Here is a 22,674-nt window from a genome sequence, read left to right as displayed (position 1 = left end):
ACCACAAAGGGTCAGCCTACTGATTAATCCATAAGGAGAATAAGAAAATGCATTTCATTAATGTTCATTGGAGTTTTTAAAATGTTGCAAAATTATTATTTTCGGGCAACTACCCCCAATTGATTTTATTTATTCACTTTACTTTTAAGTTATACAGATAATTTTATACAATTTTGTCCGAATATCTCAAAATTGCAGTTGACATCTCTTGCAGTAGTAGGGAGTCGAAACCTACACAGATAAATTTGTCATTGTTCCGTGCTCACCAAACAACGTACCAATAACTTCGCAGTTATTAATTTTACTTTTGTTCCAAGTCACAAATGCAAGGATCATAGTGCCTTTTCTTTTCTGTATCAACCCCTTTGGACTGACTGTTGGATCAATTTTGATGCCTTTGTTGGATTTCCTATCAATGACTGCAATGTCCACTTGTTTAATGGAACCTTCAGTTGCCATCCAGGTTACTTCTTCATATACTTCGAACTGGTTTTTATTTATAAAGCCATCAGCTATCCCTCTGTAAAATACTTACTCGTAAGACAAGTAAGCACTTCCTCCAGGAGGCTGCCCTAAATGACAAAGTATACCGAGTCCACTGATGTAATTTTCTTGAGAACTCGTACAGTAGAGGTTTAAAATGTTTTAGAATTACATTGTATTCTTTTGGGTGTAGTTGAATAGCCTCCAAATTGAAGTCATTTTGAGTTTGATTATATCTTTTGTTCTGCAGGATCTGTCTTTTTTTTGCTAGTGGTTTTTAATGTCGCACTAACACATCAAAGGTTTTTGGTGGCAGAAGGATGGGAAAGGTCTAGGATTGGGAAGGTAGCAGCCGCGGCCATAGTAGTAATAGCAGGTGTCTTTATTAATGGCAAAATTAGGACAGTATTGCCCTCTCTTACATTCACCCACAAAATATGAAATTACTACAAATGCCTGGTGTGAAAATAGGAAAACACAGAAACCATCTTCATGGCTGCATACAGTGGGATTTGATCCGAGAATCTCCCAAATGCAAGCTTACAGCTCTGGGACACTAATTGCATGGTCAACTCGCTCGGTGGATCTCATTCTTTTATTTCTCATCTGATAATAGATAGTGAACATTGATATAGGGCTTAGTACTGTCATTAAAGTTTTAGAATTGGCAAACTTCAGTTTGTGGAATTTTAATGAATAGTAGGTTTCATATTTATTTTGTGCCCAGTGATTGACAGCTCATAAAAACTTTTGCTGTAAGCTGTGATTTCCTGTAGTTACATACTGTTCTCGACTCAAAACTGAGTGGACTCTTGTATAGAAGAATCAACTTCGAACCTCACGTACCTTGTCCCATGCTATGATCTTTCATTGCTGTTTAATATACTGTACATTTGGGAATACTGCACACATTTTTTTAAAAAGAAAAAAGTGGTTGATTGCTTTATTTGGGTTAAGGTTGTTACTGCTCTTGCGACTGAATCCAGTTATACTTCAGCATTGTTCATGGTATCAGTTACTTAGTTAGAAGAGAGGAGTGAATCACACATTAAGTACGCCTGCTAAGTAAATCAAGTTCTTGTTATTGCTTGTAATGCGAACGACCGGAAGCATGACCAACAAATGGCAAATAAGTTAATATGGGAAGGGCACCTGATTCAGAAAGTGAGGAATTAGGTTAAGGCAGATGTTGAGGAAAGTAGAAGAGAAGGAGGAGGGAAAGGAGAAGTTGGTAGTGTTTCACGTTGGTACTGCCCCCAACATGCCGGGCTCAGCTCGGCCGGTGAGCGAAAGTCTCAAGGGTAGACCGTTCGCTAATCGGCTGGGCAGAAAATTTTAAAGGCAGGGATAGATTAAGGACTAGCGACAAATAAAGGGACGTTAAAATAGGTTTTATACATTTATTAAAACTACCACTCTTCCAATTAACAACAAAATTTTACAAAATCTAGGTAATGTTCACGTTAATTCTTCTCTTCGTGCTTTCATCTACAAGGAATCTTGGTCAAATTAAAGGTCAGCAGATATTCGTGTCTGCAACGATAATAATGAATATTAGTTTATTTTTAACTTGATTATAAAATAAAAATCGTATTTGAGACCACTTCCTCAGATAATGACAATTAAATTATTTGAAACTCAAAAATATTCCTTCTGGATCTCGTCTAACTCTACTAGAAAATGATCATTTTCTCTCTCTTATTAAAAATACTGAAAAATTTTTAATTCGTGAAATTATTGTAGATAAGTCTTCCTTGGACTTTCATTTTATCAATTAACTCCTTTTTATAATTATTTACAGACTAATCTCTCCATAATTAATTTATATTTAACGTCATGTCAATCTGAACGTTACTCATTTTTACATGATAAATGACTGTGCAATAATTACAAATTTGATCTCGTGACAGCGACCCACTGACATAGCTTTTACTTAAGCATATTCTTTTAGTAGATAAGATCCTAATTCACCTTAAAATGCATTAAAATCTACTAAAGGTTCATATTCCGTCAGATAACGAACACGCGTAAATGATATAAATCGGCCAAAAATTGACGCGCACAGTGGAGAATATCATCACAAAAACAGTCACGAAAAATCACCAAATACAGAATATGATCAAATTACACATCACATTCACACACAGGTACACGACAATATTATAAAATATTTACACGAACACTAACCCTTTGATTATTAATTTTTAGATTTAATCTAAATCAGGGAAATTATTTTCAAGATGACGATATCATGAAAGGTTCCATGTGTCGACTCGGAATGTGATAGAGTTGAGGTTATCACTTTTATGCAGAAATTAGTTATACAACGATGTTCAAGGGAATATTCTGAACAGAAATCATCCGAAATCAAGTAAAAATACCTATAGCACTGGTCAAAACATTAGAATACGCTCTTACGGTACATGAGTTGCGGCATTTATTTTTATTCTCCTACTATATCGTGGCTCTCAATTAATCTGTGCTCAAGCTTGAAGAAATTATGTCCAAAAACATATTTTCTTCCCAAAATGACTCTAATGGATGCATAAATTATTACTCAAAATATAATGTCCATCTACAAGTCACATTCAATACAATAGCACAGTAAAATATACACAATTTCATCAACTGCTCCGACATGAGGCTGCCATGTTCCAGGCCTATACAAGTGAGCACACATTAATTCCATTTAAGAATAAACAGTATTAAACCTTATTCAAGTTTTAGCCCGTAATTAGATTTATTTATTTTTTATTTATTATTATTATTATTAATATTATTGACCGCACCTTGTCTCACTTGCAAAGGCTATCATGCGATAATATTCAGATGACTCTAATGAAATTCAAGTCCACAGAAACATCGTAAAATCGTAGAATGAAATTTGACGCAATAAAATTACTGAAATACTGTCCTAATTTGTTCCAATTAAATTATTAAGTGTTTCAAAATCATTCAAGATTAACGTGGAGGTCATTTTAATTTTATTTCTCCTGCCGTACTGAATTTTAGGACAGTCGAGATCTCTCGATGACATTCATACAGATATCTAACTAATAGAATTAAACACACATCCATTCATGAACACAAACTACCTCCCACCAAGGAAAGAAGAATGAAAAGTCAAACTACAGCAATACTAATAGAAGTAATCTAAATGAATAAGTAAACGCTATGTGCACAAAAATTATACAGAAAGACAGAAAGATATAAATTCTTAAGAGGTACTCATGGCTGACGATGGCTGGATTCTGGTTGATGACCTAGTACGTAGTCTCCTCACCCTCCATCGAACTGAGTCTCGTGCATGTCCGATGCCTTACATAATAAGTGGTTCATTGAGGAGGTGAAAGTGCACAGGAAACAGCAGGACTCATCTTGGGAAAGGATAGACATCTTGAAGCGAACTCGAACCAGTGACCTTCCTTCTTCTGAGTTCTCGTCGTGGAAAAGCTGAAACTAATAAAAAGTCTTAGCAAAAGTCCAGGACACACGCCCGATGTTTAATAAGGTGGAGTAAGACACTTATCTTTTGAAAGTCATGAATTAATCGTAGATAAATATTTATAATGTCTGAATTGCAGTATGCAAAGTTCTTAGTGCCTTCTCTAGTATAAAATATCCCAGTGAAGCAAAAGAAGTCTAGTCTCGACCGTAGCTGCGTTCAGAGTAATGCTCAGATAAAGCGTTCAGAAGTAGAAACCCCAGAATAAAATTTCCTTTGGAATTACCAGTAATTCACTGTCTTAAGACGGGGGTATGCCTCTTAATTATGCCTGATTGGTTGACCCATTGCATTCCTGTGAAGGTTGTTGTTTTTATTGGCTGCCATAGTTTCACGTCAGACGACGCTAACACTCACACTTCTCGTCTGGTCACGTGGCACACACAGCTGCTATTAAGGACACCTAACAGGAATTCCAGCCTGCTTCCTTGCTCCCTTGGCTCGGTGGAAAAACCAGTCCGCAAGTGGCTTGTTCATGCTGGCTGGGAAGTGTAGCAATTCACCCTCCTGGCAGTCGAAATAATGTTCCAACTCACTGTTGTAATAAATCATTCTCCCTTTATAAATATTACCACTTTTGAAGGGGACAGTACCAACAACGTAAGACAAGCAGGTATAAGTACCAACATAGTTGGGGATGTGTGGGATCTGGTAAATGCAGCACGGATGAAGTTTAAGAAAGCAGAGATTGTTATCGGTGGAATACTGTGTAGGAGGGATACTGACTGGAAGGTGATTGGGGATTTAAATGAGACTATGGAGTGGGTATGTGGGAAACTGGGAGTGAAATTTCTAGATCCTAATGGGTGGGTAGGAGATAGAGATCTGCGCTCAGATGGCCTTCACTTAAACCGCAGTGGTACATATAAGTTAGGAAATTTGTTTGGAAGGGTTATAGGGAGGTACATTCAGGGAAACAGGGTGCGCTACGGAGCGGTGTTAAGGGAACAGGGAACTGGAAATCAAGTAGGGATGACATAAAACTGTTAGTGCTCAACTGTAGAAGTATTGTAAAGAAAGGAATAGAATTAATTTAATAGATATATACTGTACTTACCAAATATTGTAATAGGAGTTGAATCATGGCTGAAAAATGATATAATGGATGCAGAAATTTTCTCACGGAACTGGAGTGTGTATCGTAGAGATAGGATAGGAATTGTAGGAGAGGGAGTATTCATTCTGGTGAAAGAAGAATTTGTAAGCTACGAAAAAGTTAACGATGACAAGCACTTAATTCTAGGGGTAAGGCTCATTTCTAAAGATAATAGACAACTTGATGTCTTTGGAGTGTACAGACCAGAAAGGGTAGCGCAGATGCTGATTCAGAATTATTTGATAAGATAATCAGCTATATGGGAAACGATAAGGAAAGGAACGTGATTGTAGCGGGTGATCACAATTTACCAAATGTCAATTGGGAAGGTAATGTGAACGACCGGAAGCATGACCAACAAATGGCAAGTAAGTTAATATGCGAAGGGCACCTGATTCAGAAAGTGATAAAACGTACTAGAGGGAAGAATATTCTGGATGTGGTGCTGGTAAAACCAGATGAGCTCTATAGAGAAACCGAAGTAATAGATGGTATTAGTGATCACGAAGCTGTTTTTGTGGTAATTAAAAATAAATGTGAAAGAAAGGAAGGTCTTAAAAGAGGACTATTAGGCAGTACCATATGGCTGATAAAACAGGCATGAGGGAGTTTTTAATAAGTAACTATGATCGGTGGAAAACGGTAAATAAAAATGTAAACAGACTGGGATGGGTTTAAAGCAATTGTTGAGGAATGTAAAAATAGGTTTGTACCCTTAAAGGTGGTAAGGAATGGTAAAGATCCACTATATTATAACAGGAAAGTAAAGAGACTAAGAAGGAGGTGCAGGTTGGAAAGAAATAAAGTTAGAAATGGCTGTGGAAGTAAGGAGAAATTGAAGGAACTTACTAGGAAATTGAATCTAGCAAAGAAGTCAGCTAAGGATAACATGATGGCAAGCATAATTGGTGGCCACACTAATTTTAGTGAAAAGTGGAAGAGTATGTATAGGTACTTTAAGGCAGAAACAGGTTCCAAGGAGAACATTCCAGGAATAATTAATGAACAAGGAGAGTGTGTATGCTAGGATCTTCAAAAGGCAGAAGTATTCAGTCAGCAGTATGTAAAGATTGTTGGTTACAAGGATAATGTCCAGATAGAGGAGGTGACTAATAATAAGAAGTATTAAAATTTACCTATGACAGTAATGACATGTACAGTAAGATACAAAAATTAAAAACTAGAAAAGCAGCTGGAATTGATAAGGTTTCGGGGGATATACTAAAGACAATGGGTTGGAATATAGTGCCATATCTGAAGTACTTGTTTGATTATTGTTTGCATGAAGGAACTTTGCCAAATGAATGGAGAGTAGCTATAGTAGCCCCTGTATATAAAGGAAAGGGTGATAAACATAAAGCTGAAAATTTCAGGCCAGTCAGTTTGACATGCATTGTATGTAATCTTTGGAAAAGCATTCTTTCTGATTATATTAGACATGTGTGCAAAATTAATAACTGATTTGATAGAAGGCACTTTGGGTTTAGGAAAGGTTATTCCACTGAAGCCCAAATTGTAGGATTCCAGCAAGATATACCAGATATCCTGGATTCAGGAAGTCAACTGGACTGTATTGCGATTGACTTATCTAAGGCACTTGATAGGGTAGATCATGGGAGACTAGTGGCATAAATGAGTGCAATTGGACTAGAAAAAAGAGTGACTGAATGGGTGGCTCTGTTTCTAGAAATTAGAACTCAGAGAATTAGAGTAGGAGAGGCTTTATCTGTCCCTGTAAAAATTAAGGGAGCATTATTGGACCTTAATGTTTTGTTATATATATCAATGATATGTTTAAAGAAGTGGAATCAGAGATAAGGCTTTTTGCAGATGATGTTATTCTCCATAGAGTAAGTTACAAGATTGTGAGCAACTGCAAAATGACCTCGATAATGTTGTGAGATGGACAGTAGGAAATGGTATGATGATAAACGGGGATAAAAGTCAGGTTGTGAGTTTCACAAATAGGAAAAGTCCTCTCAGTTTTAATTACTGCGTTGATGGGGTGAAAGTTCCCTTTGGCGATCATTGTAATTACCTAGGTATTAATATAAGGAAAGATCTTCTTTGGGGTAATCACATAAATATGATTGTAAATAAAGGGTACAGATCTCTGCACATGGTTATGAGAGTATTTAGGGGTTGTAGTAAGGATGTAAAGGAGAGAGCATATTTGTCTCTGGTGAGACTCCAACTAGAGTATGGTTCCAGTGTATGGGACCCTTACCAGGATTACTCTATTCAGGAACTTGAAAAAATCCAAAGAAAAGCAGCTCGATTTGTTCGGGGAGATTTCCGACAAAAGAGTAGTGTTACAAGAATGTTGCGAAGTTTGGGCTGGGAGGACTTGGGGAGAAAGGAGACGAGCTGCTTGACTAAGTGGTATGTTCCGTGCTGTCAGTGGAGAGATGGGGTGGGAGGACATCAGTAGACGAATAAGTTTGGATGGTGTCTTTAAAAGTAGGGAAGATCACAATATGAAGATAAAGTTGGAATTCAAGAGGGCAAATTGGGGCAAATATTCGTTTATAGGATGGGGAGTTAGGGATTGGAATAACTTACCAAGGGAGATGTTCAATAAATTTCCAATTTCTTTGTAATCATTTAAGAAAAGGCTAGGAAAACAACAGATAGGGAATCGGCCACCTGGGCGACTGCCCTGACTGTAGATCAGTAGTGATTGATTGATTGATTGATTGATTGAATTTAAGCTTCATGTTATTGAAAATGAGGAGAATATTGGAAATCATGCAGGAGGAGGGAAGTATAACATCCAGACTTACTAACTCTTCCGATTTAAGTGGGAGATTCCCGATTTTTCATCCTTCTTCCCGATCTCTCAATCTCGGAGACTGGTCTCCTAATTTTGAGATATTGCTGGTTGATAGTTGTTCATATAACTATTATTTGAAAGCAGCACTTGCATCATTCCAGTTTATTTTTATCAAGTTTTTGTTTCTGTCTTTGTGGTAGGGATTTGATACCAGGTAGTTGTCTTCTTGTGCAGCAATAGCTGTACCATCTGCATAGATGAATTGCCTCGTTGTTTTATGTAAGGGTTGATTGTTTGTTTAGATGTTGTATTGCAAAGGGGACTAAACACTGAAGAGCCTCCATGGCTCAGGCGGCAGGGTGTTGGCCTCTCACCCCTGGGTTCCCTGGTTCAAATCCTGGGCACTCCATGTGAGATTTGTGTTGGACAAAGCAGAGGCAGGACAGGATTTTCTCCGGGTACTCTAGTTTTCCCTGTCATATTTGATTCCAACAACACACTCCAATATGATTTCATTTCATCTGTCATTCATTAATCATTGCCCCAGAGGAGTGCGACGGACTTCGGCAGCCGGCACAGTTCCTATCCTCGCCACTAGATGGCGGCTTCATTCATTCCATTCCTGACCCGGTCGTATGACTGGAAACAGGCTGTGAATTTTCATTTCTCTAGAACACTGGGGAGTCCATTCTTCTGCAAGTGCCACCTGCTGTTTTCTCTAAGGATACTGACATAGAATCTGCGATTCTGGAGTAAGGTGCTAATGAAAGATGTCAATTGAAAGTCCTTTTTCAAGTGGTACAGCTTTTGCCCCAGTTAATTATGGTTAACTGTCTTAGGTTGCAGTGCGTTGTAGCTGACTTTCGAGCCTTACTGTAGTATGTGTTTTGTCGCATGTTTTTTATTGTGAGGGGACGTCATATTGAAAGTACATTGTGCATTAAATAAACTGCTGTAGGTCCGATATCCTAATTGTGGTAAAACCTTCAATAATCATATTTAATATATTAATGCTTTGTGTCCCTGGACGTATGACGTCTGTATGCTTATCCTGCTATATATTAGCATGCTCAGTTTACGATGAAGAAGGTACCAGTGGACAGGATTTTTAAAGACTTGTGACATAGCAATGGTCGTATTAACACACAAAGACTTCCAATACGGCACCAAGAAACATCACCAATAGGTCATTGGTGTGAAACGTGTATATATTCTTTGTAGATTGTTTATAAAAAGAGCGATTGTTTTTAGTGAATAAAAAAGTGCGAGAATAAAAAGAACGATTGAAGAGAACAGTATATACATCGTAGTGACAATAAAGTTGTTACACAAAGAAGTAAACGTGTTCTTGTATGATATTTTTCTTTCATAAAAAAATCTCATATTGAGAACAATAAATTGGCGACCGCGACAGGACTTTCGAAACTCAGCGATGAAGATTGATCAAATGACTGTGGTGATTTTACGGAAGGCGCTGGCATCCTAAGGTTTACCGACGGCTGGAAGCAATGCAGAGTTACAAGAGAGGTTGCGCCAGGATTTGATAGAAAACAAGGAGGGCCGAGGCAGTTTTGACTTCGAAGGCACCTTGGAGAGGGAAACCAACGACTGGGTAAGCATCATGCTTGCACATCTAACTACTTTGATCGAGGCCCAGTCTAAAAACATTGAGACCCAATCTGAGAAACTCGAAGGGAAAATCAGTGCCCAGTCTCAAGAAATAAAGGGCTGAATCAGTTCCTGGGTCAGAGATCTGAAAGAAGATACGAGGGTTGGGGTAGAAGTCATGGCAACAATTTTTTATTTCTTGAAGATACCAGTCCAGTTGGAAAATGTGACATATACAGACGAAAGGCCAGGCTGTTAACTACATGTGTGGACAATGAATAGCATTGAAATATCGTAACACACTAATTTATTACGGTAGTATACAGGGCAATATGGCCTTCCCAGTGCAGAAGAATGACAACACAGTACACATAAAGTTGACATGACAAACCTGGGCCTAAAGTCCCTCAAAGTAGTCCCCTGCTACTGACACCATATGCTGCCAACGATGTGGGAGGCGCTGAATACCATCTGACTCAGCATTTGCCACACCATGTGTGACTCGGGTCACCTGTCGGTGCACAGCATTAGCAATGTCCTCTCGTTTAAAGATAAAAATGTCATTGTTCCGTATTGAAAAGTATCACAGTAAGAATGTAATCGCTGCATTTCTTATTCTTTTGTATTGAATAGGTTGAACCTCTTTATTTATTATTTCAATTTTAAATGTCCTCTCGTGTTGCTAACCGCCTACCATGAAGTAGTTCCTTCATCTTTCGAATGAGATCAAAGTCACAGGGCGAAATGTCGTGAGAGTACGAGGGGTGCTCCAATTTTCTTCCCATCCCCAACGTCACAGTAGCTGCCCTACACACTCTGCTTTATGTGGTTTTGCATTGTCGTGCAGGATTATTGCATTGTCCACAAGATCTGGATGTTTTTCCCGAACGCCACGTCGCACCTGTCACACCAGGAAGTCCCTGTAGTACTGTGCAGTGCAGGATTCTGATGGACCTTCTGCCTCCATGGTGATCCAGTATGTCGCCACTCCGCGGACTGACGTTTCAGTTCTGGTTCGTATGCCCTGGCCCAAAATTCATCGATGGCGATTATTCGTGATAAGAATTGATCGCTGTCCTGTTGCCCGTGTACATGGTGGTCGGATGCATAGCGCACCCACCTTTGAACTTCCGTCAGTGTATGCGGTACCCACCGCGATGTGATTTTGCACAGTTGCAGCTCATTACGCAATATCCTGTGGACGGTGCGTTTCTCGATGCCACTTGCGCTCTCTAACTCCAGTAACGTCCATTGTCTATCTTCATCAAGGAGCTGCTTGATGACGGCATGTGCCAAGGTCGTCCCGAACGTTGCTCATCACTGGTTGACACACGTCCTTGCTGAAACATTCCTACCCACCGTGCTACTGTACGGTATGGTAGGACATTATTCCCAGGGGCTTCCACTAATTCACTGTGACATTCCATTGCATTTCTCCCTCGGAGAATGGCTATTTTGATGTAAGTGCGCTGCTCAACATGGGTTACTTCCATCTCGCACGACACTCGCTAACTGACTGATTTCACAGTCCTCGCTGCGCTACTACCAGCTATCACAGAGCCATCTGTTGTTCTGCATACACACTATACCTACAGAACTTCCACATGACACATATACGATTGTGATCCATTCACATATCTACAAGAAAAAAAATAGTTGCCATGACTTTTGCCCCAATCCTTGTATTTCAGAAATTGACAAAATCAGCACTGTAGAATTAGATGTAGATAAAGTAGTAAGTGAGATGCACACCTTGGAAAACAAAGTCGAGGGGAAGATTGGAGAAATTGAATGGGAATCCAACAGTTTTAAAACCAAAGTAGGCCAGAAATTTTCGAAGTATGAATCAGAGGGTAATAGAAATATTTTAACCTTGGAGAAAAACATTTCTTTAGGCAGTGGTCAACCTAGCAGAGGTATGGACCTCCACCTTGGGATACTGGTTGATCCCAGAGTAATCAAAGACAGTCTACCAGAATTTCATGGGAGACTCGAGGAGTGTCCTAAAGCATTTCTAAAGACATCGGAGTCTCTACTGGGTAGGACAAAAGTATATACGGAAATATACTTTCAAATTGTCAGCCAGCAGCTAAACGCGTCTGCAAGGTCTTGGTGGCAGAACATTAAAGGGCTCAGCCTCGACTGGGAGGAATTTAAGAAAAAATTTGTCCAGAGATTTGACTCAGAGTCTGTCCAACTTCGGTAGAAAAAAAAAATGTTTCTAACTGACGCGCAACCCAGTGGAATGAGAGCAGGAGCGTTCATAATTCAAAAACTCCAGCTCTTTAAGTGAGTCCACGAAAGGGAAAATATTGATACGACCGTCCCTTATATAACTGAACTGCTACATGATAAGGTTTGATCGCTTGTTAAGGTGGCACAACCATAACATCGTAGCAGAATTAGTCGAAGAAACAAGTTACCATACCTCAAAAACAAAAACTTCAACAGCGGAGGAACCCTGGAAATGCTACTGATGCGGGCAGACCAGGCATTTTAAAGGCCAATGCCCAGAAAACTAGCTTGGAACTGTTCGAGTTGGGGTAAGGAGGGTTCCGGAAGAATGAAGAAGCCCCAGATACACAACACCTGGCTAGAAGGTAAACTTATTGGTCAAATTTGTAGTGATGATGAACCTAATCCACCCCACCCGGTTATTAACGCCTTCAATCACTATCCTTGACACTCAAACTTCACACTCGTTTGTGTGCATGAATGTGGCAAAATTATTAAAAAACATATTCATCCTGCTAAGGTGGCAACAGTCAGGGGGGCAACTAATCACATGCATTACCAGATTGAGGGTTGTACCTTTCTTCAAGCCAAGTGCCCCACTGAAGTCATAGATATACCAGTGAGGGTTGTCAAGGATTTGATACCTGACATTCATTGTGGCCAACAGATAGTAATTTGAAGGCAACTAATGATCACTATCATCCTTTTGATTTGCTTGAGTATGATAATATACATCAAGGAGAGAGAGTTTTTTTTAAATGTGTGATTTCACAAACATTGTCTTCACATTCTTTAACAGTTCCTCCAACACTAACCTCAGTAAGTGGATATGTGCCTTACCTGACCAAAGAGACATTTGGATTCTACAACACAGGCATAAAACTGGAGAGAAAAAGGCAAAAATATTTAAACTAATGAAAGAACCGTGAATAGTCGTTCATGTGACAGCCTGATTCATAGTGTCACCAGTAGTTCCAATAGTTTTTGGTGAAACTGACTGGGTTTTCCTTTTAACTGAAGAGTGCTGTGAAATCTTATCATAATATGTCACCCTTACAGATAAACAAAACAGTTGCACTTGGAATGTGCTTGGGAATTCTGTAAGTCTAATAATCCTTACTCACAATTTTGCTCCTGAGTAAAATAACCAGAGGGTCCCACTCCAGCAAAATCCTCTCTAAACACCTTCTCAATGATAATGATTGATATGCACAATTCAGAACCAGGAACTGAACTTGGTATGTAAAAGACAGGATGTAAATCCTGTGACGAATGCATTATTTACATAATTTATTGTAGAACATAACCTGCCCTGTGAATTGTGCTGATTATGCAGGTCCTTTGTTTTGCAAAATGTTTCCTTATTCAGAAATTGCAGAATGAAAATGACTGCTATCATTACAGAAATATGCTGAGAAGAAAGTGATAACATTGTATCACGTTTGCAAATGAATGCCTTTTCTATTGCTACTGATGGCAGCAACCAAAATAACTGCAAATTATATCACATTGTTATAATGTTTTTCTGACCTAAACTCAGTGGAATTCAGAGTTGTCAACTCTTTGTGCCTGTTGGAAGAGAATGCTACTGGAGCTCTCTGTTTCACAGGAATTCTACTTTACATTTAAAAAATACTGCCTTGTTCTTGGTGCTGATAATGTCCCAGTAATGGTTGGATTAGAAAATGGTGTGGCAGGAAATTGGTAACATAGTCATTGTGGTCTGTCTTTGTCATCTAATTAATCTTGCTGCAGAGAAGGGGGGAGCATATTTGGCTGTGAATGTAGAGGAAGGTATAATTGATATATTTTAATATCTGGAAAGGAGTGCAAAGAGGAAAGAAAAGTTCAGATTGTTTCAAAATTTACACAACACAGAGATGAGAATGTTCCCATATTCCTCGCTCTCGTTACCCTGCCACTAGGAAAGCTGGAGGTGCACAAACGCACTCCAATTATTTGTGACTTGGATCCGAGAACGTTCTTTAAATTTTAACATGTTTTTATGACATATAACCCATGTCAACAATTTTAAGTGTGTTTAAAGGCAGATTTCATGTGTGTGTGTGTGTGTGTGTGTGTGTTTTTTAAAATACCCTTCTTATTTATTTATTTATTTATTTGCTTTGAAATGATGATTCGAAGGGAATCGAAACTGGTATTCATGTAATAAATGTTATATATTATATAAACTGTTGAATGGTGGAACATCCCTGGATTGATTCCTAATATATAAGTCAAACGTCAACATGGAAATGAAAATTATAAATAGATAGATCAATCTGTGTCGGCATGACGTAAAGCAAATTGTAAAAAGACTTGTATAGTTCTGTTATGTTAGAAAAGAAAAGTGACAATCATGTAGTGCAATTTGTAATTAATGTTTTCATTTAAATCCTTTTAAAAGAAAGTGTACCCTTTGTACTGGCAAAGTGTACATACATCTCTCTGTATCAGTTGGCCAAGAAACCCGTATGATAATCTGCTCCCTCCTTTTGCTTCTAACTATATTTTGGAACTTAGAAACATTTTAGCCATTTTTTTTTTTTTTTTTTGTTTTGTGTTGTGAAGTGTATGCTATATATTTTTGATTTGTAATCTACCTATAACTTTGTGAAAAATGGAAATTGTGAAACAGTTGCTCAAAGGCTATCTTATGTCAAGAGGACTAAACAAGTCAAAGAAAGATCTAGACCAAATAAAAATTGATCTGACTGAAATGCACATTGTAGACCTATATAGAACCTCTTAACACTAACCGTGTTGTAACTATAAAGACGCACAGACACGATGCTGTCAATTGTGTACATGTTTTATTTACAAATTATATACACATTATAAACACACATTAATAAACCACAATTTTTAACAAAACACTTCTAGGAGGAGGAGAAGGAGAAGGAGAAGAAGAAGAAGAAGAAGAAGAAGAAGAAGAAGAAGAAGAAGAAGCAGAAGCTTGTCAACCGATTACCAGCACAACAAAATCACAACATGAGTTCACACACTTGACTGACGACTTTCACTATAGTTCTCGCTAACAACTCAACTCCAACTCCCAAGACTACCTCTTTATATACATTGCCTGGCCAGGCTTCTAGAAAAGTATGATGCAACATGTTTTCTTGTAATTTTTAGTCTCTCCAATAACCTATTTACAAATGGATCGAATGTTCTGTGTCTAGTGACAAAGATACATTGTTCTGGACTATTACCTTGTTTGTTTGTTTGTCCAACCCTTGTCCCGTTTCCCTACGGGGTCAGGTATGAGGTGAGATGAATTTGTCGTGGCGGTTTTTTTATGACCATATGCCCTTCCGGACGTCAACCTCATCAGAGGAGTTATTGAGAGATGAAATGAATGACGTGATATATGATAGTAGGGAGAGGGTGAAACCCGGTGCCGGCACATAGCCTACTCCTGTCGAATAGCACCAAGGGGTCTGTTCAAGGCTTAACGTCCCCATCCGACGGACGAATCACCATCAACAGCGTCATATGCCCTCACTCCATATGAGCACTGTGGAGAGGTTTGGAATTTAATCCAGGCTTTTGGCACGCAATCTAGTGATTAGAAATTGTATACCACCACCTCCCCTACCCTGCCGGCCAACATTCTGATGGTGAAATTTTTTTCGACCAACAGGACTCGAACCGGCTAACCTCGGTGTTAGACCGTTTTTAGACTTCAGCGCCTTAACGATCATGGCCACCAGGCGGGCTACTCTGGACTATTACCTTGTATTGCACAATATTACATTGGATGTATACATCATATTTACAGGTAATAATAAATTATATGCTATTAATTAAGTGTTCTTACATTAAATAAACTATTACTAATATACATACAGCAGATGTTAATAGACATAAACGACTTCATAACCACACCTCACAAGTAGTAACAGTAATAATAATAATAATAATAATAATAATAATAATAATAATAATAATAATAATAATAATAATAATAATAACAACAACAACAATAATTTCCACTATTTACCCATGGGTTTAGAAAATTGTTTCCAAATTATACTAGGCCATTACACTTGCGTCAACCACACAAGCCAGTGGACTCAAGAAAGGGGAGAAGCACATATAGCTAGTGTCGTGACAGACAGGATTGGAGCTTATAGGTGAGCTCTTAGGAAAAGTCAGATTGGTTGGAAGGTTGTTTGGATCGTTCCCGAGCGGTTGGAACGTATAGGTTGGGAAGTTTCAACTAAGGTGCAGATCAGGAGGAAGACGACGATGTGGATTCCCACGAAGTTAATATATTCTGATACTGAAAGTTGACTACAATATGTACACTATGTACAATTTAAATAAAGACTTAATGTTGGCAAGTCTTGAGCGAGAAGTCTGTCTACTAGCCGTCCGTTGAAGTATATAATACTTATTATTATTATTACTGATTGCGTAATCGTCCTACCGACCGGCAGGAATTCTGCTGACAACTGGTCCGCGAAGTGAATGGTAGAAGCCCTTGCCCTTATATAGCCTCCGGGGCCATGCCCCATGTTCTCGAAGCTTGTGGTAACCGGCGTACATGACTGCCTAACTTTCCGTAATTCCGGCCAATCAGAGGCCTGTATCCAAGAGACCCTTCTAGTATATTCTTACTGCGTCTACGCTGCTGAACCGTGCCCTGTCAACATGAGTCACATCCTGTATGACAAACTTCTCTGTTACTCAAGATTTCCTAACATGCAAGAAACATGATTTCCACTCTTAACTGACTATTCAATCCCATGAATATAATCATTTTACATCTTTTAATTATTATCAGGTACGCCTATTAGGTAAGCCTATACCTGACTCCTAGCCTCTATTACCGGCTGATTCCTAATACATCAGGTACAGCTATTCCTCCTACGTTCCCTGGGTTCGATCCTCGGAGGGAATAGCAGTCCTGGGTTCAAGTCCCTGGGAGGACACGACACTAGAATGAAAGCATACTAGGCTCTAAGAAAAGCCTGAGAGAGTTGAAATTGCATGGCCCATAAATGGTCTAACCTTTTGATTGTAAAGACTGATTATTTGTGCTGCCCGTAGATTTGGCGATTTGTTGTTTTAAGAGGGCTTACATTGGGCTCTCATGCCGTTAGATATGTTTCATTCCGTATCATGCATAAAACATGTATATGGTACCTGATGCATTGCACTATAACGTGGCGATTCACATGATATACATACTTTGTGTCGCTGATACTCCATTCGGGATGAATTCACCAGATGATATGATTGAGAGCTTCTGTCATATTTAGTAATCAGAAAACAGAAATAATGTTGGTCCAGAATGTTGAAAGTCATGATTTTATTAGTAGAGCTTTCACGGCACCTAGATAAATTTGGAGTAGAATATAAGATGGCCTCAGACAAGGTGACTGATTATCTCCACTACTTTTCCATATGGCCCCCGATCACATCAGAAACTTCGGCAAAAGGAAAACCCCACCTAAAATCAAAAGTGGAGCAAAATCCTCAATATGAACAAACTGCCTGGGGTTTGCAGACGATTTAACTCTCTTAGCCCTTGACATGGAAGAAATTTGTGCCCAGATCACCATTCTACAAAAAATTACCTGAGATCCAACATTGTAAAACTTTAACTCTCCCAGAAGCCCCCTTTTCACCCTCTTCCAAATTAAACATGAAAGAAAAATTGATCATCTCCTCAAAACTGAAGGAATCATCAGTGCTTGCATAAATAATAAATACCAGGCCAGCAGAGACTGGAGAATCTGTTCCAATGAAACTATTCATATGAAGAGAAGAAGAAGAAGACTGCTACATTAGCATGTCAACCGATTACCAGCACAACAAAATCACAACATGAGTTCATACACTTGACTGGTTTTGCAGCAATCTCTGATATTAACATTCTTCTTGTAATTTTTAACATATTTTCAGTCTTTCGTCTAATTTCGTGTAGGCTTTTTGTCTTCGTTTCCCTTCCATTTTCAATTCTGCCCTCATTAATGAACACTACTTTTTCTGCTTTTGTTTCCATACATCCTAATGACCCAATCACCAGCACAATAAAGGAAAGAATTCCGTATTTCTTTCACATCTTGCGACTGCCAGGAAGTATGATTTTACAAAATCAGTAATGAGAAATCTTGGAAGGAAGACAGGAGGACAATGGAACCACAAAATTCAGTAGGATCTCACAGCAGTTGGACTCACGATAGTGGATGTAAAGAACAAAAATAAAATTAACACCCTTCTTAAGACTCACAAATTTTCAGCAGAAATGACACATAGAAGGCCATAGAGATTTCAGATCAATTGAGAAAATTATGATCATAACAAACTGTAAGGTACTGGGCAGATTGCAAGAACTATGTTAGCTTACAGCTAGTACACAGTGTTAATCTGATCTTTCATTTGTTTCGCTATTGTAGAAGCCTGATTTTCTGTTCTCTACTGCTGATGCTTTAGCTCTGTTTGTTGTTTTTTACAGGTTTGTGATGCAGAACACCTCGAAGTTAGTTCCAAAGATATCCATGGATCTGATAGACAAGTGAGTATATTGCTGTTCATAATGAAAAGCATGTCATTAGCTTCTAAATATAATTTTCTGTTGGCTCTCTCCTTTCCTAACTTGTTTATAGCAGGAGTTCAATAACTGAAACATTTCATTGAGGTGGTAGTTGGTCCTCCAAATATTTTTCTCCCTCACTAGTACTAACTTCTGTCACTTGCTGGCACTCACATTTCAAATAATTGACCTGCATTTCTTATATAACATTTATTTACCAGGTTGAATGAATGTCAAACAAAGGCAGGAAATACCCCAGTCATACCATAAATACTGTCACAACTTTTGATGCTTGCTGTACATCGGGTTGTGAAGAAGGTCAACAACTTCTTCTGGCGGGAGGAACACGTGAGTCATTGCTAGTTTAATTGCAGAAATGAAAGGTGGCTTGTGCTTAGCTTTCATAATGAACTGGGGCGATCATCATATCATATATCGCTGTTGCGGCATGTAAGGTAGTGAATGCTGCATTCATGATTTCCAAGACCATCCAGAAGCGTGGAGTCTCTTACGAGGTTTGTTTATTGCATTATCCAGTGATTCTCCAACACTGGAAATGCAAGTGTCTGACTTAAGAATGGATGACCACATATTGAAGATGTAAAATGCTGAAAGCAGTGACAGTATATCTATACATTGATGGTCTGTGACAGTTTCCAAACCATGATTTTCACATGTTCTTACAAACGGCATAAAATTCATGTTAAAGTATCAGAGAGGTAAAATCAAAACGCCTACAGGAATTTTTGATAGTAAATGTGCATAGATGAATTCTGTTACCTGATAATTTCTATTGGTGAGGTGACTCATCATTCTCAAAATGACTGTATGTATGTCAGAAGTTTGTGATAAGTTGCTGAGAAAGCTTCATTCTTTCAAATGGACCATCCTCCTGTTTCCGTCATGAGGTAATGGAAATCAGTTTTGGCATCATGAGCAGGTTAGAAAAAACAAAAACAAATAGAGTATTAATCCTGGTGCGGTGACTAAAGGAGATCGTATGGACAGTGACTGTATGCAGAATGTTGTGCATCAGGAAATAACCTGGAGACCCAATTGCTTCAGCTTGAGTAACTCTTACTGGACAGACAATGAGAAAGATGCCACTGAAATTCACCACTCTATATTTTGTTCCCTGTGTAAGGGGCAGTTACGCGAGATGCCAGTTTTCCAGGTTAAGAGTGGCTTGAATGTTGTTACTGACAGTGGGTCTAAAATGTCTGTCCATGACCTCATAGCACTAACAGCCTAACCCTGGAATATTGAAATATATTAGGAGAGATTATTAGGACATCCCCCAGATGTATGTTTAATATTTTGGATCCTGGCAGTACTACATTAAGTGAGCCACTGGATGGACAATGTAAAAGAAAAGGTGGAACTTTGAAAGTGGATACATTTAACATGAGAATTTGAGAATTAATGCATTGAATGTGTATATAGAAGCTGGTTATCTGTGTTTAAATGAAATACAGGAAGTGGAGAAAATTGTAAATGAAAAGATTCGTTGTGAGTTATTGGGCGGGAGGGTAGCAAAAATTAGGGTACGTGTACTGTAATAGTAATTAAGCAGAAAGGAGTGGCAATGAAAATGAGCAGAACATCTGCCCAGTGTAACCTAAAATTTGATAGAGAAAGGATTAAATATGTAGAAAATTTTTATCTTGGAAGCTTCATCTCAGATCATGGGAGTGCTAAACTAGTAGTCCAAAAGTGTGTCCAAGGGCTCTGCTTTCATCTACCAAGTGTGGAATCTAGTCTCAGATAATACAATTCCCATAAGAGCTAAACAGACAATGTTCAAAGCATACTTTCTGCCAATCATGACATGTGGCTTAGAGAGTTGTTTGTCATATTGAAGAGAGGTATCAGCAAATTACAGGCATGTGAAATGAAATTCTTTGAGATCTGCTATGCAGAAAACAAGAAGATACAGAATCAGAAGTGACTGTATTAGGAGGGACATGCAGGTTACCTTAACAATTAAAGAAAGACTGCACATTTCAAGGCCGAAATGATTTGGCCATATACAAAGGATGCCGAAAAGATATATTCCCGGACAGTACTTGGAAAGGAAGGTACCTAGAAAGAGACCCGTTGGACGTCCAAGAAGAAAGTGCTAGACCAAATTAAAGAATATCTTCTAACAAGAGGAACGATGTTACAAGATATTAAAGGAGGGTACGTGATAGAGTTGGATGGAGGCATATCGTCCACTCAAATCCTAGCCGGCCCACTGCAGGCATCCCTAGATGATGATGATGATGATGATGATGATAGTAAGTAAAGATGTACGAAATTGTTGTTGTTGATTTAAGGGGCCTAACGTCGAAGGTCATCGGCCATGTACGAAATTTATCGGAAAAAATTATACAGAGAAAGATAGGATACAGGTGTACCTTACAGACTGGAAATGTAGAAAAGAGGTAGATGATTTCCTAGACACAGTGGAATAAAATGTTACTGGGAACAAGACAGCCATGGTTTGAATCCTGACCATGGCATGTGAAACTTTTGAAATGAATAGTCGTGATCTGAATTGTGTGTGAGCCCTGAGGATGGTTTTCCGTGGTTTCCCATTTTCAAACCAGGCAAATGCTGGGGCTGTACCTTAAGGCCACAGCCGCTTCCTTCCCAGTCCTAGGCCTTTCCTGTCCCGTCGTCGCCATAAGACCTATCTGTGTGAGTGCGACATAAAGCAAATAGCAAACAAAAATTCTGTGTGCAATTGGAGGTCCTTTGTCTGTAATCACAGTATCAGCTGTTGTCCAGAACTACAAGCTTGCTTTTAAAATAGGTACATGAGGAATAGGATAGAGCCGATAATTAAAGAAATGGATGGAAACATAATTGACAGGGTGCACGTTTCACTTACCTAGGATGCAGAATGACGCAACAATGTGATCTGGATTTAGAAATCAAAACGAGTGGTATGATTCCGAAGCTAAAACATCTCTTTTGCAACTGTAAATCCTGATTTGAAACTCGTTGGCATGTCCTGAAGTTCTGTGTGTTGTCAATGCTACTTTGTAATATCAAAGCCAAGGCACTAAAAGCTTTGTCAGTGAACCAAATGGAGGCTTGAGAAATGTGGATGTTTCGCAGAATATTGGAAATCTCGGATATAGAGGTGGTAGATACTCCCTTGTGCTGAGAAATCATGAGAGGTCCTAATCCTATGCAGGGAAGCAGCCTATTTCAGTCACGTCGTCCAAAATGATGATAAATACAACCTGATACAATTGATCATAGATGATAGGATAGAAGGAAACATGAGGGCAGAGAAAATTATCCTTGGGGTGGATACGATAATGGTTCATCATCCACAATATGACAACCTTGATGCTGGAAGCACAAAGTAGGAATTACTTCATGATAGTCGCAATCTTCTGTGAGAAGAAGGCATGGGAAATTATTACCAAAATATACATATGGACTTTGGTGTCTGAATTGAAGAGGACAGTGGAATAACAAGTGGAAGAAGAGCAGTATGATTTCTGTAGTGGCTGATTGACAGTAGATTTGGTCTTTGTGATTATATAGTTGGAGGTATAAGGAGAATGTAATGATGACATTTATACTGTGGATATTTAGAAGACATATGATACTGTACCCATAAAAAGAGTAAGAAAAGCATTGAAGGGTAAAACAATTGCAGAAGAAAAATTACAAATGATCCAGGTACACTCCCTACAAGAACAGTAAGAGCACAGTGAAGACTTAAGTTGGGAAGACAGGTTTGCATCTGTTCTGATTTATTATTGTAATGGAGCCTTCGTGACTTGGAAAAGGCATTTAACAAAGTTCTCTAGGGTGAAGTTTTCAATATCCTCAAAAATATTAGAATGGATACCACAGAAAGAGTTCTCATATACAGACTATATAAGGACCAAAAGGGGAATGAAAAAGAGAGGTAAAGGTCAGGAAAGTTGTTAGACAGGGTTATTTGATATCTCCAGGGATATTTAATAAATACATAATACAAGCGGCATTGAATCAGTTTGAAGAGAAAGTTAGTGTAGAAGTTAAGATCCAAGGTGAAAAATTTGATATGCTGAGGTATGCTGATAACATAGCAATAATAATAGAAAGTGAAGATGATCTCAAGTTAGTTTTGTTTTCAACAGAAATGAGATACTGGCAATAAATGCAGTATTGAAACACCAAGATCTTAATGAGGTTTAAGGAGCTTTGTTACCTGGGCTGTAAATGTACATTTGACAAGAGAAGCAAGGGTGATATCACTAGTAGAATCTTGGAGGTCGAAAAAGCATTCTTCAAAAAGAAATGTCTTGTAATATCCAACAGCTTGAGTATTGAGATCAGCAAAAAGTTCCTTATTATGTACATCTGGAGTATATTTTTGTACAATGTGAGACCGACAGTGAGAAAAATAAGAAACGTACAGGCTTAAAGCTTTTGAGCTCTCA

The 22,674-nt window shown here is 38.6% G+C and overlaps 1 protein-coding gene across 2 annotated transcripts in view; it reads left to right on the top strand.

Moving 5' to 3' along the window:
- raptor (regulatory associated protein of MTOR complex 1) overlaps window positions 1–22,674 on the top strand; it is a 312,753-nt gene that overhangs the window by 64,651 nt on the left and 225,428 nt on the right. For both annotated transcript variants that reach the window (XM_067150353.2, XM_067150352.2), the window contains exon 6: window positions 18,167–18,226. In XM_067150353.2, the coding sequence (XP_067006454.1) occupies window positions 18,167–18,226 (60 nt within the window). The remainder of the gene's footprint in view (window positions 1–18,166; window positions 18,227–22,674) is intronic.

The sequence above is a fragment of the Anabrus simplex genome, chromosome 6, assembly GCF_040414725.1.
Source record: "Anabrus simplex isolate iqAnaSimp1 chromosome 6, ASM4041472v1, whole genome shotgun sequence".
In the NCBI taxonomy this organism is placed as follows: domain Eukaryota; kingdom Metazoa; phylum Arthropoda; class Insecta; order Orthoptera; family Tettigoniidae; genus Anabrus; species Anabrus simplex.
This window is presented reverse-complemented; position numbering and strand designations above follow the sequence as displayed.